Here is an 18,466-nt window from a genome sequence, read left to right on the forward strand (position 1 = left end):
GAATAGCAGTCCCTCCTTGATAAGGAGATCACCGAAGAAGAAGTAAGTGCAGCCATGTCGGAACTCCAACCTGGGAAATCCCCAGGCCCAAAAGGCTTCCCAACGGAACTATGGCAGAAGATAGGGACAAATGAGATCGCCCCACATCTACTGCGTATGTACCAGAACGCACAAGACCAGGGCTCCCCATCACCGGACCTCAGAGAAGCCACTATAATAGTGCTACCCAAGGCGGACAACCCCCCCTGCGGAGCTTTAAAACTGCGAACTGCGGGTCGTACAGACCCATCTCCTTTATAAATGGTGAAACAAAAATCCTCGCGAAGGTCTTAGCCGACCGACTACAATCGGTCATCGCATCCCTGATCCACCCGGACCAATGCGGCTTTATGCCACAGAGGTCAACCCGAATGAATTTATAGAGATTACACACTGCTTTAGAAAGAGCCGACAGACTCCAGGGCCCGTTGGCACTGCTGGCCATCGACTTCGAGAAGGCCTTCGACTTGGTGCACTGGGAGGCCATATGGGAAACAATGCACCGCATGGGATTCGGCCACCAATTCATGACATGGGTAAAACTCCTCTACAAGTGCCCAAGGGTGAGAACTAGAGTCAACGGCTGGCGGTCAGAACCCTTCACCCTAGGGAGGGGCACGAGGCAAGGATGTCCCCCATCAGCCATGATTTTCACACTAGCAATAGAACCCCTCGCAACACTGCTGAGGGAATCAGAACTGTGGGAGGGCTTTCGATGGTCGGACACGTGGGAAGATAGGGTATCACTGTATGCAGATGACCTTTTAATCTACCTGAAGGATCCAGTAAAGTCCCGCAATCTCACACTTGTTAGAGGGGAAGGGAGCATTCAGTGGACTAGTGGACTTCGTGTCAACTGGTCCAAATCTATACTATTCCCAATAGGGAGGGCAAAAGACAACTCCGGTAAACTGCCCATACCAAGTTAAAACAACATGATTCAAGTACCTAGGCATACAAATCACAAATAGTCTCACCGACTACATATCTGAGAACTTACAACCCATTTCAACAAGATTCGTAGAGGACACGCGTCAATGGGTATCGCTACCACTATCTCCAATGGGCAGAGCGACCCTCTTCAAATGGAATGCCTTGCCACCCTTCCTGTACATCCTACAGAATGCCCCACTATATATTCCAACACTTGCTCCAGAAACTTGGCCGCACCCTTCGGAAACTGTTGTGGTGCGGTGGTCACCCGCGAATAGCACTTGCCACACTCCAAAGTTCCATATGGGGGGGAGGATTCGGACTGCCCAGACTACAAACATACTATTGGGCCAGCCAGTTGGCAGTCGTGAACGACATGCTACACGGAGGCGCAACATTGCCACATGTCAGGGCAATAAACGCTGGCATGGGAATGCCACCCCTCGAACTCCTATACCACAGCATGAACAGAACAGCTCCGCCATCCATGTTAACGCACCCGTCACAAATCTGGGTAGAGGCACAAATACATGGATTGGGACATGAAATTGACACCTGAGCAACCGCTGTGGAACAACAGACATCTACCAGAAATTAATAAGCTTCCTAGATGGCCCAGCTGGGTAACACATCGGATCACGAGGATCAAAGACATCATACAGGAGGGCAAGATGGTCACATTCGAAACTTTACAATCCGGCTTCTCTCCCACCAACAGAACAATACCACTACACTCAAATAAAACATGCACTACAAGGCCATCTCCCACACATGAACAATATGCCGGAGTACACCCCAATGGAACGCAGCATAATCCCAGAACAGATCTAACACAAACACTGATTTCGTGAAGCGTTTGGACTTTGGCCACAGTGGGGAACCAGCCCCTGAACTCACAGTTGCAACGTTTGAACAAACTCACATGTTCTGGGAATGTACCACACTGTATCAGTAACAGAGACTGCTTCAGTTATTTACCGCTTATTTTCTTGAGGAGAATCAACTACTTTAGAATTGGCCCATATATCTGCCCTCCAGGAGGGCTTTGGGTTTTCCAACGCAGTTTGAATAACATACGTCTTACCTTGAAAAGGACCCGTTGTTCTGGGTCGAAACACGTGTCGGCAGTGTTGTTTTTGCATTATTTCATAAAATCTGTTTCGACAGCGTATTTTGACTGAAGAATCTACTTGCTTTGGACTCTTTGTTTCACCCCATCTGTTGTCCAGTTATACACTCAATTTGAATAGGACATTTACCATTTGCTCAGGGCTGCGCAATCATTTAGAGGTGACAATTTCAAGTGTTCAGATCTAACACAAAGTCACCTCAACCATATACAATGCGATCACCTCCTTCGCCACAAAGGAACTAGTTAGCCTCAAGGCCAAATGGGAACGAGATGTAGGAGCACTACAACCAGAAGACTGGATAAGTGCACTGATGTGCCCCAGGGAGGCCACAATTTCATCCAGAATTCGGCTCATACAGCTAAAGATTCTACATCGAACCTACTACCCGAGACTGGCCCTCTTCCGATGGGACAAAATCTCAGACCCACGGTGCTAGCGCTGCAAACGTGAAGAAGGCACCTTCTTTCGCATTCAATGGGAATGTGACCACATACAACAATATTGGCAGGCATGCTGCGACGAGCTATCAAGGGTCATGGGCAAAACAAAATCGAGAGAACCAAAGCAGCTATTGTTGGGGGTGGAAGACGAGAGTGATCTGACAAGATACGAAATGTTATTCCCATCAACTGCCACGGCAATACTCAGAAGGAACGTTGCACAGCTATGGGGCTCGGAAGTCACCCCGAGTTTCGACCAATGAGTTACGGATTTGTGGACATATGCGTTGCAATGGAACACAGGTTGTACACCGCAAGAGGTTGCCCTGACAAAGCAAATAAAATATGGCAAAAATGGGAAGACTCGCACTGAATAGGAATCTGCCTGGCCAGGTAGATACAGATATGAGTAAAATGCGAAACAGGAAAACGCCAACAGAACATTGCCCAACACTGCCAGTGACTCTGTGCTCTAGTATGCTCCGCTGATGCCCAAGGTGCAAGGGGAGGTGGGGGGGGTTCACAGAGAGACCATCAATAAATACATGTTTTATAATGTATGTGGAAAATCAATAAATATTGTTTGATAAAAAAAAAAAAGATAAGAGCTATACTCTGACAAATTCCCTGCCTGACTGGGGTGGTCAATGTGGTGGGTTTCCAGCCTGTGCTAGTAGGGCAGTCACATGATAGTCACCCACCACCACACATTCTCAAAATACAGGTCCCCATGATGAGCAGTCGGAGGTCCACTATATAATCCATACACCGATCAGGAACGCCCATGGTAGGAGGGGATAGATCTAATCCTTAAAGACTCGCTCTCATCAGCGGAACACTGGGAGAGCCATTCCACCGTCCTCTCTAGACTTCATCGTCTAGTACTTGAGCAGAAGCCTCACCCCTTAAGAAAATGTTTTTTGACCAGTTTAGAGTTTTGAGAAATCAATTTTATCCCCAGACACCAGAAACCTTCTCACTCTGTGGTTCACCTAAATGTAAACTCATGGAAGATCTGCAGTGTAAAGATGACCCCATGTGGAACGTGCAAACACAGAAACACCCAAACCCCAGTCTCTGATCATTGCTACGAGTACTCATTTATAAATTCCTTACAATGAAGGAGCGAAAATGCCTTAGTCCACCTTTACAAATGTACTCGATGTCTTAAAGACTCACAATCCACATGGCATGGGAACGGTGAGAACCCAGGCTTTTGCAGACAAGGACAGCAGCACTGTGCTTGACCATGACCCCGCTGGCCGTCAGAGCATCCAAATGAACTCCGAGTGAATTCAATAATGGGAAATATGTAATTCCATGTTAACCTCTTCTCTACGGTTCGTTTAGTATTTGTGAATCTAGTTTCCAGACCCCATTTGTGAGAGCCTGTGTTGCCCAAAAGAGTCCCATCATTTTGTCTATAAGTAGTGGGTAGTTCATCAGTTCCTAACACCTTTACGAAATTCATATTGATATAAAGATATAATCAATTTCTTGAGTGCGAGGGTGGTGCTACCGGCAAGCGACCAATGTGGCCACCTAACAGACGCATCACACCTGATAAGTGCATGGAAAGGCATTGCAGGGGCACTATGGGGGACACCGTCTGGTAGACAAGAGGGCGAGGGGGTTGCAGCAGTGCTTTTAAACACAACTGTTGAGCTGCTTCGGAGTAGATGCACAGGTAGGGAGACCACTCCTGCGCAACAGCAAGATCCAGTATGTGAGCGTCCAGCCGCGTAGTGTTGTGGAGACCAGGCATGTGCATTATCATGGGCGCAAAACCAGTCTCATCTCGTAGCCGAGTTTGGTGAAGGACTGAACGTGGCTGCACAGTGAGCATGGGCACGGATGAGCAGGCTTGGTAATTGAAACGCTTGTTGGGCAGGCGCGGTAGCCTTCCTATGCGCCATTTGGTCTACAAAAGGTGTGCCCGATTGCAGTGCGCAACACGGCACATGCCCCTACCCCAAAGGCCCAGCCAGGATAACGTGCGCAATCCTGTTTTGCCTGCTACACTACACAATATGGAGACACAGGTGCAAAAATGACACTCGAGATGCAGCATCAGAATATGGACTAATACCAACAATGTAGAGCCCTCACAACATAAGATAGCTCAACTGTGTGGAGGAATGTCGAAGGCAGAGGAACGTATCCATGATACTGAGGATGTAGTACATAACACTAAGAAAGATTTGGTAGTTGGAACTGGGAAAATCAGAGTAAGAAATTAGATCACAGCATTAACAGGATACTGGGTGTGCCAGAAACAGCCATTCAAAGATCGGTTGAAATTTATTGAGCAATTATCTACCTGAAATATTAGGTCGCCCAGTGCTGTCTGACCATTTTCTAAGAGTAAGTCCACTGAATGCCTGGGTAATGGCCGGCACCTGGCCTATCCCTCGTACGGACATTGCCAAGATTTTTAACTCTAGGGCGAGAAGGGTGCATTAATGTTAAACAAAACCTGTATCTCCATCTTTCTGGAATTCAATCCACTTGTGCAGACGGCCAAGAAATTCTTCACTGAGGTCAATGGAAGACTCTGTGATAATAGTCAAGTAAAAAAATGCACTTTCCCTCAAGACTGAAAATGAACCAAGAGAAGGCAATGTTTTTAACTGTTAGGATACATTTTCAAAATAAACCCCTGGGGGGTGGGTGGGGAAGGATTTTTGGAGGCCACCATATTTATGGTATAGGTGAGCCAAGACCCCAACCAAGGTAGGCGAGTGAGCAGTCTCAGGAAAAGTGTGCAAGTGGTCTAGGGCTACAATGAGTCCACACAGAGCAACACTTCATTCAAGTTAGACAGTTGTATATAACAAAATACAGTTATTAGGCCAACAAATACACAACATAAATATCACAGGTTATATGGTCAATCCAAACCATACATACATTCACCTTAGAAATAGAAATGCATATGAATTAGTTACCCGTGCAATACAGGCGAGTAGTCCGATATAAGAAGAAAAATAGGTAGCACAAATACAAAAACAGTTTCCCTCACTAATAAGTCCAACCCCAAGTTCATATGGGGCCTTGTCCCCAAACGTCACAAGTTCCAGAATATAACCTCTTAAGGTTAGTCAAAGTCAAAACAATGCAGTGGACTGGTGATGGTGCTTAGTAATGTTTTACAAAGTTAGAGGAGTATTTTACCAAAATTAGATAAGCCCCCCCGACACTACCATTCATTAGGAGTGACCTAGTAAAGGATCCTTAGCCCAGAATCGATGACCTGACGCCAGGCCAGAGGGAGTTTGGGACAAGGACTTTTACGCCCATGGTTACATTATGGAGGATGGGGCGGGGGGATAGAAAAAGGTAATTTAATTTCCCCCCTGGCTTCGATTTTTCCAGATGACACTGCAAGTCTTCCGGAATCCATTGGGCACACAATCTTCTGCACTTGATTCGGGTGAGAAAGGTCCAGGGGTCGCAGTGCAGAGGCCACTCTTCGGGTCTGGAGAAGGTCATCTTAAACAGCAAACGGTTCCAGACAGTTTCCAGAAGAAGCCCCCAAATTAAGAAAAAAATGCAGACTTCTATGGCACTGGCCCTTCAGCACAATTCACGGGCTTGAAGGATTTTTCCAACAGAGGCAGCAACAGATGATCGTACAACAGCGAACACAGAAGGGCCCCGGCACTGCTTCCCTTCGAGTGGGATGGCTGAAATTGCCAGGACACACGACTTGTAGCATAAACTGGATATCTGACAAGTTCCAAGGCTCAACTCGGAGCAGCGACTACTGCAGCGAGGCAGACCAGGCAAGAGCTTGTCAGTCCATTGGGTGGTCCAGAGAAACTTACAAAGGTTCTCAAGGCACAGAACCTTGAGCAGGGGTGCAGGGGTTGAAACTAGTTTTTCACACCGGTAGAAAGGTCAAAGCACCAACAAGGGCCTTCTGAGATCAGAGGAGCAGGGCTTCACTAGAGTAGACAGGTCTTCGGGTCTTCAGTTGGCTGCTCTTCTTGTCAAAGTCCTGGTTGCAATGATGAACTGCCCTGCAGGAGCCCTCTTTTTATCAAAGATTCCAGCTATGAGCAAGCCCACCAATGGTAAGGATCTGCAACAAACAGCCCTGGATTGTCCAATTTGGACAGCCACTGGTCATCACATCCATCCAGCAACAGGCTTTCGAGAGCAAGAGGATGTGGACTGGGGCCAGACAGTCCCAGCCCCCTTCCCTGGTTTACACACACAAAGCCCACTTACCGGCAAAAGCAGCAGCTCCCTCCCTGGAAAGGTGTTAACATATATGACATTTCCTGACATGAGAAGGCCAAAGAACGATATGGCCAAAGAACAATCAAAATTCTTGTGGTGCTGGCATTTTAGGCATTTTAGGGTGCTAGTCACCTTAAGTTAGCATTTGCGGCGAATGCAAAAGGACCACGAAAAAACACAAAAACTGTACAAATCACTCAGTTGCCACCAGATTGTCATAGGCACATTGTCAAAGTAAACAAAAAGCCATTAGGTAAAAAGTTATAAGGATTGTGACAATTCACAGGATCTTGTCATTTCTCCCCAGTGAGGGGAACATTTCCCTGTGAGGCTAGGGAGGTGAGGCCGCTACCCAATAGTCCCCCTAGGGGTGGCAGAAAGCTTGACCTCACAAGGAGAGACTCCTCTCCTACCTATAGGGACTCACGTTCTTGGATCCACAAAGTAATATAACCAAGACGAAGAAGAGCCAAAGAAACGTGCAGAGTAATAACAGGTTGCCTTACCATGGTACTGAGAAGAGTTAGCCCCAAGGAAGCATACAGATTAGTAAGACAGTATTATTCAACAACAGTAAAGAAGAACTTCGACTTTACACTGGGGATGATCTAGCCACAGGAAATAAAGAGCGAGAAAGGAGACCTAGCTTCTCATTATTGCCTTTGGTCCTCACATGAAAAAACTGTATTCTCACTTCTCCATTGGTGGCATCCAGATCCCAGTTAGTAAATCTGTAAAAACCTTGGGTGTTATTTTTGACCATGAGTTGTCCATGAAACAACACTTCTGACACATTCGCTCTTCATGTGGTGAAACTACTCATGAAAAACAGATCCTTATTGGCTATGGTACTAGTCAAATCTCGGTTAAACTACTGCAATAGCCTGCTCACTGGTACATTGCAAGCATGTTTGCACATCACTCAGAATGGCGCAGTTAGGGTCATTTATGGTCTCTGCAAATGTGATCATATCTCTTTCAAAAGAAAACTTAATTAGCTAACTGTTAAGCAACGAATTAAGCACAAAATCGTATCTCTTACTTATAAATGTCAGAACCAGGCCGCTCCTCAGTATTTAATTGACAGACTATCCAAGACATTCTGCCCGGACACTGTTCTACAATGAGAATCGTGCATTGCTTCAAGCACGATACCAGCTAGAAAAATGTGGTGGTTGAGGTTTTGAAACACATGCAACTAGGGAATGGAATGCTCTTCCACCCAATGTAAGATCCTCATCTTCCCTAGCGAACTTTCAGAGTACAACAAAAACCTGCTCTTTTCAGCAGATCAATTCTCTCCCTCCTGTTCACCATCTCCGACTCTTTCTTTGTTCATGCGTTCTGAGGCCCAAGGGCATGCAGCGCTTAAGAATTAAAATAAATAAAAATGTTGTGTATCAAAGCCGAGAGACTTCACTTCCAGCAGTAGTGGAAGAAATACAAGCATTTTCCAGAGTTTAGGGATTCAAAGTTAACATGTAAAAATCAGAAATGTTGCATTTAACGCTCCCCCAACCTGAAAGAAGACATGACGCTAGGACCACCTGGTTGGTGTGGGGAGTGTAACATTACTTGCATATTTGTCTCACTAATGACTTAATTATTATCTTTCCACAACTCTGAACAAATCCGGCAAGACTTGCAAAATGGAGGGCTATAGCAAAATCATGGATGGGTAAGATAGATATTCTTAAAATTAACATTTTGCATAAACGGCTCTTCTTATACCAGACTCTCACTATACAGGTCCTTTATTTTGCAGGAAAAGGGAGCATATATTAATAGGATGATTTTGCTAAAATCCAGGCAAAGGGGTGGTTGCGTGTGCTCCGATTTAAAAGAACACTACGATGCTACTCAGCTTAGGGTAGTTGAAAATAGATGTACCCCTACTCGAAAAAAACTATGGTTGCTCATGGAGCAGGTGGCAGGAGTCTATATTTGGAAACCCCCTTGAGTAAGCAGTAAACACCTAGAAGCCTATATATTAACTCCGTTACTTAAACAGCCCTGTGAGTGGAGGACTATCTGCAAAGGGGCTACTATCAACCTTCCTTTCTCTTTTCACTCCTATTGTGGGAAATTTACAAATTGCACATCTGACTTACAGCCCAATAGTTTCAAACCTGGTAGAGGGCAGGTTGCTGAAAGACGGCAGACTTTTTTTGTAACAGAGGCAATAAGGGTTTCAACGAACATAGGGCAGATTTCTCATGTTTCCGAGCAAGAAAGGCTCAAAGGTTTGCACTTGTGGAACTGGGTTCCACATAAGCAAAATAAATAGGAAGGCTCTAGGCCGATGACTTAACTTTGAAAAGGCCCTACCAGACATGGAGGCAGCACAGGGATTCATAGCTCTAAAAAGTCCTCTTATCCTGAGAAATATGCGCTGTCGTGCCAAAGGGACTTATGGTTTGAAATTCAATCTAAAGACTGGAAAAACATTTGCAAGAAAATCTGGAAATCCAAATGTACTATGTTGCTATTGTGTTGCACAAGCAGTACCCTTGTAGATCAAAAGTCAGTTGAAATGGATGTGGGGGGAAAAGGGCTTTTATCATATCATGTAGGTGTGTCCAGCACTGCAGGGATTCTGGCTGGAGATCTGACACGTGGTAGCTGACATTTTGGGATATCCCATTCCAGATACACCCTGCTTTTTCTTGTTGAGTCCCATCTTTTGACTTTAGGCTGAATTTGAAGATGCTGAGTGGTGCATCCTGAGTTTGTGGGGCAAGGTAGAGCCTCTGAGGAAAGCAGTATGCCTGCATAGGGTGTGCATAGGGTGTGGGTAATGTGCCTTTTTACATAATATGGAATCAATTCTTGCAATATGCTGCTACACACTGTGTTGGGCTTCCGTGTCGACCTGTAGAGAATAATCATAGTAGGAGAATCCCTTTGCCGTACAGCATGATGCAAAGAACAATGTACCAAAGTAGTTGTAATGGGATAGAGAAGTTGGTTTGGGAAATTAATTAATTCTTAAATTTGTATTTTGTTTATTTATAACGCGCACCATCAGGCCCGGGGGCATCAGGGCTTGAAACTTGAAATTATTTACAACAGTAGTTAAAGTGATGAGATATAAAGGCAGAAATGTAAAACGAGCAGGGATCATTGGGATCAGAGCATAACAGAGAGAATAAACGAAGGTCATAGTATTAACTTAAGTTCGGCTAGTGGAATATGCCATAAATTAGTGCGTCTGGTCGGGTGGAGGTGTGGAGAGAGCCGGTTGCAGAGGTGGGGGGGCCTTGTTCGCCAGGCATTTGTGAGTGAGGGCAAGTGCTTTCAGTGAGATTCTCTGCTTGACCTATATATGTAGACCTATATGTTTCACTGTATTATTTTCACATGTGTTTGGCTCTGTAAAAGTAAGTAACCTCACAAGACTGGAATTTGAGTATTTATAAAGTTTAAGGACTCAAATCTCAATAAATTACATATGCAGTGCCTATTGGTTGAGACAGACCTTGAAACATGATTAAGTCAAAACCACTAATGAAACCCTGAAAGAATTGTTAATGAGTTTTTAGTTGCAAGTATTTATCATTGAAAGGTAGACGTTTTTATGGATCGAGGTGTTAAGATGAAAACATTTCAGATTGTAAATTGACACTGCAGTAATGAACAGGACTTTTTATACAAGAAACAAAAGATGTATATTGTACATATATTAGAAATGGAGTAGTCGAAAGCAAGTACTACAGAGAGATTCTGCCATTGGTTTTGCACTGTGAAGCTACCCAGAAGACTATATTCAGCATGCAATTTTACAAACACTTTAATACCAATTTCTTCTGTAAAGCTACTGACAAATCCAGGGAAGCCACCCCTTCTGAGACTAGGGCAGTGAGCTTGCTACGCAAAACCCTCCCTGGGTTTGGTGAAGCGCATCTCACTGGAAGTGATTCCCCCTTAGGGCACAAGGACTTCCAGTTGAAGAAAGTTATAACATCTCTGTTAGACCTTATTTTCTGCATACATGAGAGCAGAGGATAGTATTAATGTCAAGGGGCACTCCCGCATGCTAGGTTTGGCTACTGACCCATCCTTAAAGAAGCCGTCGCCCCAGACCAAATGGTATGGTGTCCCTTAATTTAGAGATCAAAACATAAGGAACAAAGCCCTTAACTGGAGGGGGAGAGAAGTGGACGTGATTCTGCACAACCCGAAGGCAAACGCGCAGAGCAGACTCCACTACAGTGCAGAGCCGTCGCAGCCTGGAGGAAGTACAGCTTCAGTTACATGGTGGGTGGAGAGACCACACAACACTGCAGAGCCCAGGTGTGTCGAGGAACTGCAACTCCAAGGTCTCTGCCGGCGAAAGACCAAACCACAACCAACATGGGGTACTGTTGTGCCACAGAGAAGGCAGCCACACAACAGGCAGCCACAACAGGATGCAAAAAACCAGTGCCCAACACAATGCGGTTCTGCTGCAGACAGAGCACCTACCTCCCCTGGAGAAGGAGGAGGTTCAACAGCAGAAACTCACTATACAAAGAGCAGGGGGAAGGAGGGCAGATGAGCTCCGGAGCACTCCACGAGAGACTATGTAACAAAGCCATTGAAGTAGCTCATGTGGGCCTAACGATGAAGAGAAAAACCCCAACAAATGGGGTCAAGAATCCCAACAGAAAATGGGATTGCTAGAAACTAAGAGATAAAATAATCCCTAAAAGGGGTTAAGCTAGAAACCTTTGCCCTAGAAGAAGAAAGAATGAAGACGAGAAAAACTCCTGGAAAGGGTGTATGTGAAAAACGTAGTATTCCTGAAAAAGACACATGCTAGAGTTGCAAAAGCCTTTACGGGCCAGATGCCAACAGCCATAAACGGTGGCTGGAGAACCAGAAGGGGTTACCCGAATTTGAATGAACAGGTCCATGTGGGACCACCAAAAGTTATCCCATCCAAGGAAGGAATAGGACCATAGGGGTGAGCCAAAGCCAGTCTATGGACAATGAAAGTACATTTCAAACCAAGTTCTACCCGCAGGGAATAAACTTGTAAAGTTTACCCAGACCTATGAAACAAAGGCCAATGCCCAGACAAAGAAAGCAAGGGTCGCACATAGAAAAGGGGACTGCTAAAAACCAGAAAATATATGAATCACTGAGAAGGATTGTACCCAAAGATTATATCCTAGAAGAGGATATCCGAAGAGTGAGGAAGAAGAGAGGACCCGAGAGGGATATATATGAAAGATGTAGCCTTCTGAAACAGATAGCCACCCGAGAGGCAAAAGTCTGGAACTACTAGATAACAAAAACCACAGACAGTGACTTGAGAACCATAGTCAGGCATTTGAATCGGAGTCTACAAGTGTACCTTTGATCATCAAATGTTAGCCCACCTGGGGAAGAAAAGCAAGCTGAAGGGGAGAGTCAAAGTTAACATTTGAACAACCAAAGCACCCTCTCAAACAAGGTCTAAACATAGGGAAGAGACATGTAAAGTTTCCCGGAATTGTGAAGAGGGCCAGAGGACGACAAGAGGAACATTTTGTGTGGGGACAGGAGCTCGGCTGATGTAGGCAGCTCCAATACCTCTGCAATGCCAGACAGTGTCCTCTTTGCTCATGCCTCGCCACAGCCCCTTCTGCTCCCACTTCACACAGGAGGCTTCTCTCTGCACAGAGGAGGCATTCCTTGGTTTGGGGATGTCGTCCAGCGTCCCGACCTTGGATCCCACCACGGCTGCCTCCAGACTCCCAGTGTTTTCTGTTGATCTCTGCCCAAGTTATGCAGGTCTCTCCCTTTCACCACTTCGCCTTTTATACACCTGTGTCCTTCAATAGGCTGCAGGTGTATTCCATTATTCAATTCTGCCTCACTAGGATTAATGACATGCCTGACCTTCATACTTTGCAGGCATCTTCTTCATCCCAGTACCTAAGTGGTGAGAGTAAATGGTGTTCATTACTCTCAGTTGCTTCTTCCTCGTCCTAGTACTAGAGTGGTGAGAGTGTGTGGTGTTCTTTATCCTCAGCTGTCTCCTCCTCGTCTTAGTACTGTCAGGTTTCCCAAGAGGTCCCAAGAGGGGAAAGAAGGGGAGTTGACCTACAATAACCCATAAAGGTCAGGGGAGGATTAGGTTGGTTGTCATTACGATGAGGGGGATACCATGTGCGCTTAAAGGCACCACTCTCAATCCTTTTACTTGTGGGTTGATATCTTTGGTCATTCTCAGGGTCAATGGGATATGGGGAACTATATCCCATAACCACTTGTGGGATAGGGGTTCCTTCCTGAAAGGAAAAGGTGGAATATTGCGTCTCATCTAGGTGTATCCCATCCAGGTGATCCTCCCTCACATTTCCACCCCCAGGGTCAGGAACCAAAAGTGATGGCCATTCCCTGGCCACCTGAGTAGAGGATATTGGTGAACAAGAAGAAGTGGAGACACCCTCAGGTTCCTCGCAGGAGGTACAATCAAATGTGGGTCCAATTGTTCGGACTCATCCCAAACTAGGATTTAAAATTCTCTCTGATAAAATTGAAGATACAAAGAAGGTAACATCAGAGCTTGCCAAATTTTTTACTAACAATGTCAGCTGCATCGGTGGAGCCATGTATCCTTCTACTAGGGCTCTATCAAACACTAAGGGCCTGTAACCCACCAAGAAAGCAGCAAGTCAAATAATGGAATGCCGGAATTGTTGTAACCCAGATGAACACAATTTTTCTAGCCGTACTACTAACAGCTGTACTCATAATGAAAACTCTGATTACGTTTAATCAATTGCTTAATCTCTTCAATGATTATGGGTCTGCAAATATACCTAATAAATCTGCCAAAGAACATCCTGGTCAGTCACACAAAATCACGGGTACCAACAAACTCTGATACCTCAACCCTAAAGACAGACCTGGGGCAGATATCCCAAGCAGCAAAGGAAGGTACCAGTCTGATAATCAGGGATACCGTAGATGTATTTTGGGAAACTCATTTGCAATACCCCATGACCCCCAGCTCAAGAACGGTGCTAAGGAAAGTAGGGAGTGTTTGGTCAGTAAAGTTACACACTGGCTTTGACATAAGAGGGGATGTCTGTCAGTTATGAGAGATGCTAGCATTGAGTTTCAGAAATTAAAAGATAGTAGTTGAAAGAATAAAGGTCACCTTGAGAATAAACAACTGGTGGAGAGGCTACTATCTAACAATCTAAGATCCTTCCCCCCCAAAACGTCTCCAAGTGGCCCTAAGATTCACTCACGAAGAATGCAGACCCGCAGGTAGTAAGAGATTTGGGAATCTCATGGCACTTAGAACGGAATACCGCTCAGTTTCCCAAAATGGAGAACCTATAGTGGGTACTGCAGATGCCAATACCAGTGAAATCAAATAACACCCCAGTTCCCATACCAATATGCATGGCCTCCTAAAGCACCACTCGTCCCCAGGTGCAAGTCCCCACAATCTCACTATTACATAATGGAACTTAGCTGGTGTCAAGAACAAAGTGTTCTAGATTGGAATGCCTTCATTGAACAACATCAGGTGATTTGCATGCAGGAAACTTAGTTGGTTGATAATGTAATCAAGGTCGGGTATTTCAGTCACTCTATGCCCGCCGCCCACAGTGCTAGAGGACAACCCAATGGCGGGCTGCAGGTATGGGTATATATCAAATTGAATACCAGCATCAAAGTGGTGAAGGCTGCATCAAGATATCTGATGTGTTTAAAATGATCATTCCTTTTTTTTCGGATTTTGCTATTTAACATCTATTTGTAAACTGGTAAATTCGGCTGTTAGTTCTGTACACGGGGAACTTAAAAATCGGATAAATCATTATACCCCAAAAGACAGCAAGTGGATCTATATTCTGAAAATAGTGTTAGGTCAATTTAATAAGCAGATAGAGCACATCTCCATCATTAATAATTGAATCATTGGTGAAGGAGAATGCTGGGGCATCCCAGAATCAGACTGCCCAGTGCCCAAACGCTATTATCATCATGCTGTTGAAATAGCCTCATTTGTCCACAGTATGGGCATGCGTGGATGTAATGGTCACATTTTTGGGGACCGCCCTGCTAGATCAACATTTAGAAGAGGAACCCAGACAAGACATATTGATTATGTATTATTCCTGGAATCAGCAAATTGTCAAGTGGCAAATCTATAGAGGTGATTCCATAGTCGAAAAGCAATCATGAGCTGATTTGCTAGTCATTAGATGGGGAGTTATTTTTTGAGACAGCAGCAATAGAATCTTCTCCCACTGATCTTCCTTCATCCAACAGGAGGATCAGATGGGCAGACTTTGAGTAATGTTTCAATGGTCCCTGGATTTATAGAATACTTATACCCATTGTTGAAACTTGCCTGGCTCATGAGAGATCTGACCAATCAGCTTTATAATCATCTTACTGCACCCTGGTTGCTGGTCTCTCACCAATAGTCATGAGGCCACCCAATGTAACCAAGATGCAAACTTATTCTTATAACTCCAGGTACTGTCTCTGGATAGTCAATAATGACCAGTTTGTGTGGAAACTGAGTCAATTGATCCTAAAGCAGCCAATGGCTGGTTGGTAAGACTCAGGGTGGGGGCATGGTTGGGTTGCTAAAATGTGTGTCACTTACAGCTGAAAAACAAAAAGATTTCTTGGTTGGCTGAGGACTCCGACCAATAGCTTCTACTAGGGTATTTCCAGAGAAGATAGACTGGTGGTGGTACCCTGTATATTTAGTTTAAATGGTATGTGATAAAACACTTGGCAGCTGAAATACTGCAAATTGTACCCAATAGCCTTATTAAGAGCCATGGAAAAATAAAGTAAAGTTTCCCTTATTTAAAGTCCCCCTTTTATTTATTTCTTACAGCTCAAGGGTACAGTTTTTGACCTACACATTTCAACAGAGACCATGAGTCCCACAAATTCCCTACACAGAAGGGAGGTACAAAGTTCCCATGCATTAGTACGATGAGAGGCGTATAGATACCTGTCTTTGGTCTAACTGTGGTTATTGCATCTAGGTAGTCTTTCATATCCTTGTGTTTGAAGCTCAAAGCAACCTCGAATGCAGTTTTCTCCAGGATGTTAATATGATCAGGATCTGCGCCCCTGTCAACCAACTGTTGCGCCACGCTCAGCTTCCCACTAAGAGCTGCCAGCATCAGAGGAGTCCAGCCTGTAGTCTTCACTGTAAAACTGGAATCTGCTCCCCACTCCAACAACAGGCGCACCACTGCCTCATGCCCATGTTGGGTAGCGGTCATTAGCGCTGTTATATCAGGAAGTTCTTCCCTACCGGTGAGGTTGTTCCCCATGTTTACGTCAAAGTGATCGTAGTTGTCCACAAATGCACCACTTTCAAGCAGGAGTTTAACCACGTTGGCATGTCCACCTCGTGCAGCGACTGTAAGAACACTAGCTCCAAGTCTATTCTGTGCGTTGACATCCGCACCATTTTCCAAAAGGATAAGAGATACATCCAGGTGCCCAAACCTAACAGAAAAAACAAAAACAAAATGGAATGACCATCAGCTTTACCTACAAGCAGATTTTCATGACAAGGAACATTATGCATATTCTAAATTAATATAACAGCACTTGAAAGAAAGTTGGATTCTATGGAGGCCCGGATGGATTCCACAATTCAGGAGTTTCAGATGGTGACAAAATGGAGGTATACCCTTCAAAGCAAATTTAAGGATACTGGGGAGTGTGGCGAGTCAAAAGGAGGACACAGACTCATTGCAAACATGGTATATATTATTTATTAAAGAAAAAGGATAAAGCCAAACTTTCCCTACCCTTATAGGAGGTGCCTTCCTATGTTATTAACCAAGGTGCTCGTCAGTCAGTCGTGAATGTTCAACTAAGGAATAAGTCTGCTGTCCAAAACTACCCTTTTTTATGAGCCTACCACTATGAAAACTAGCTCATATGTGGCGTATGACTCCCTTCTCCCAAGGGTACTTCTAGTACAAGTCTTTCAATGTACGATTTGCAAATAGTATCATGTATTTTCTAATATCAAACTCTTCAATTCCTCAACTGGGTTATTTGGCTTTCCTTTCTCTTGGTAAATGCCTCTTGGAATTCTCTTATTAGTTCTCCTTTCTGGACTGTGATTCTCAGCGTACCCTTTTACTGAGCTTTGTTGGAGCTTACTTAATAAAGGATTCAATTGCCTATTTTCTGTAGGCTCTTTCATTTCTTGTTTTCTCTCCGAGTTTATTTTGGTTTTGAAAAAGATGTCAAGTGATCTTCCCTTTCTCCCAGGGTAGTTTTATACATCCTTCTCTTCTCGAATATTTAGTCATTCAACAGTTCTTTCTATAATGTTTACACACTTCTACTTCCTTTGTTTCAAATTTAACTCAGAGACGAGTTGCTGGGTGATCTAATGATTTACTGTCCTTCTGTGGCTGACCACACCAGATGTGGTCTCCTAATGCTGGAGTATAAGCAATGTTGTTCGGACGTCAGACATTCTGTCCACCAATTATTCCCGTTCCTGGTCCGGCCACCACCTTTGGTTGGACCCTTGCCCTTCTGCTTTCTCGTGTTCCGGGTTCGCCCTTGCTCCAGCACACCTCTTTGTAAAGATGTGAGAGTTTGAAATTCACAGGCTTCGGACTCTCTCTCTACATGAGGCTGTGCGCAGCTTTGGGAGTTCCCCAGCTGACTTATGTGGTTCTTGGTCTCGAGTCACATAGCCCAGTGCCTTCCCCCAAGCTGATACGTATGAGTTTCTCTGGCTCCATCTGGCTCTCGTCCGACTTTCACAGGATTCACGTTTATCTACCTCTCTGTGCATTGGATATACAGTTTTAAAGTCACATTCCCTTTTCTCTTGAGGAAACACTCATTAAGAGTCTCTTCGTCCAAGTGTTGATAGTGGACAGTTTGAGATTATGGCTTTGTCACAGTTTTGGTATTTCACAGAATTTGTTATTCCAGCATCGTCGTCACAGTCTTGGTGCTTCAAGGAGTCTGGTGTTGTGAAGCATCTCATGTAGGCCATAGTATGTACCACTTGTGGGAGTATCTCACAGGAATGAGAGTCTTTGTCCCTTAAGGAGTCTCCTCTCCCGGTGAGGTCCAACTTGCCTCTACCCCTAGGGGGTATAGCTGATCAGACTTACCTACATAGCCTCACAGGAAGGGGCTCGACAAATTCCATTTATTCGTCACAGGAGGCTCTGACTAATCACAGGAATTTTCAGTAATGTGTGATGGAGTCTTGTGTTGCTCTCCAATCCCCACGCAGAGAGATGGAGGAACTATGATAGAGCCTCCAATTCACGTATATTGGGCCATCATACACCAGGAAAAGAAGACTCATTGAAGGATATGGTGCAAGGTTTTCTATATCAGAATTTGCTGTTCTGTGAGGTTGAGGGGTGCAACAGTAAACAGGGTTACCCGTCTGCCTACACAGGAAAAGGATGGTGGTAAATCTTCTGTAGGTACTGCAATTGCCCATTGTATCACGGCGGGTGGAGGGTGCAGGGTGCGTGGGGGTGAGGGGGGTTAGAGATACTGTGCTGCAGGCTCTGGCTAGCAAAATGGAGACACTGTTTAGGGGTTGGAAAATAATGGTTTTCCCTGATTTGGCTAGGGAAACTAAAATCTGCAGATAAGAGCTGAAGGGGCCCAAAACGAAACGCTCAAACAAGAGGTGAATGCCAATATTTTGCATCTGGC

The 18,466-nt window shown here is 44.8% G+C and overlaps 1 protein-coding gene across 2 annotated transcripts in view; it reads right to left on the reverse strand.

Moving 5' to 3' along the window:
• Positions 1-18,466, reverse strand: part of ANKS6 (ankyrin repeat and sterile alpha motif domain containing 6) — a 934,279-nt gene that overhangs the window by 798,731 nt on the left and 117,082 nt on the right. For both annotated transcript variants that reach the window (XM_069620475.1, XM_069620476.1), the window contains exon 2: positions 15,753-16,258. In XM_069620475.1, coding sequence (XP_069476576.1) covers positions 15,753-16,258 — 506 coding nt within the window. The remainder of the gene's footprint in view (positions 1-15,752; positions 16,259-18,466) is intronic.

The sequence above is a fragment of the Ambystoma mexicanum genome, chromosome 5q, assembly GCF_040938575.1.
Source record: "Ambystoma mexicanum isolate Mex_15411 chromosome 5q, UKY_AmexF1_1, whole genome shotgun sequence".
NCBI lineage: Eukaryota > Metazoa > Chordata > Amphibia > Caudata > Ambystomatidae > Ambystoma > Ambystoma mexicanum.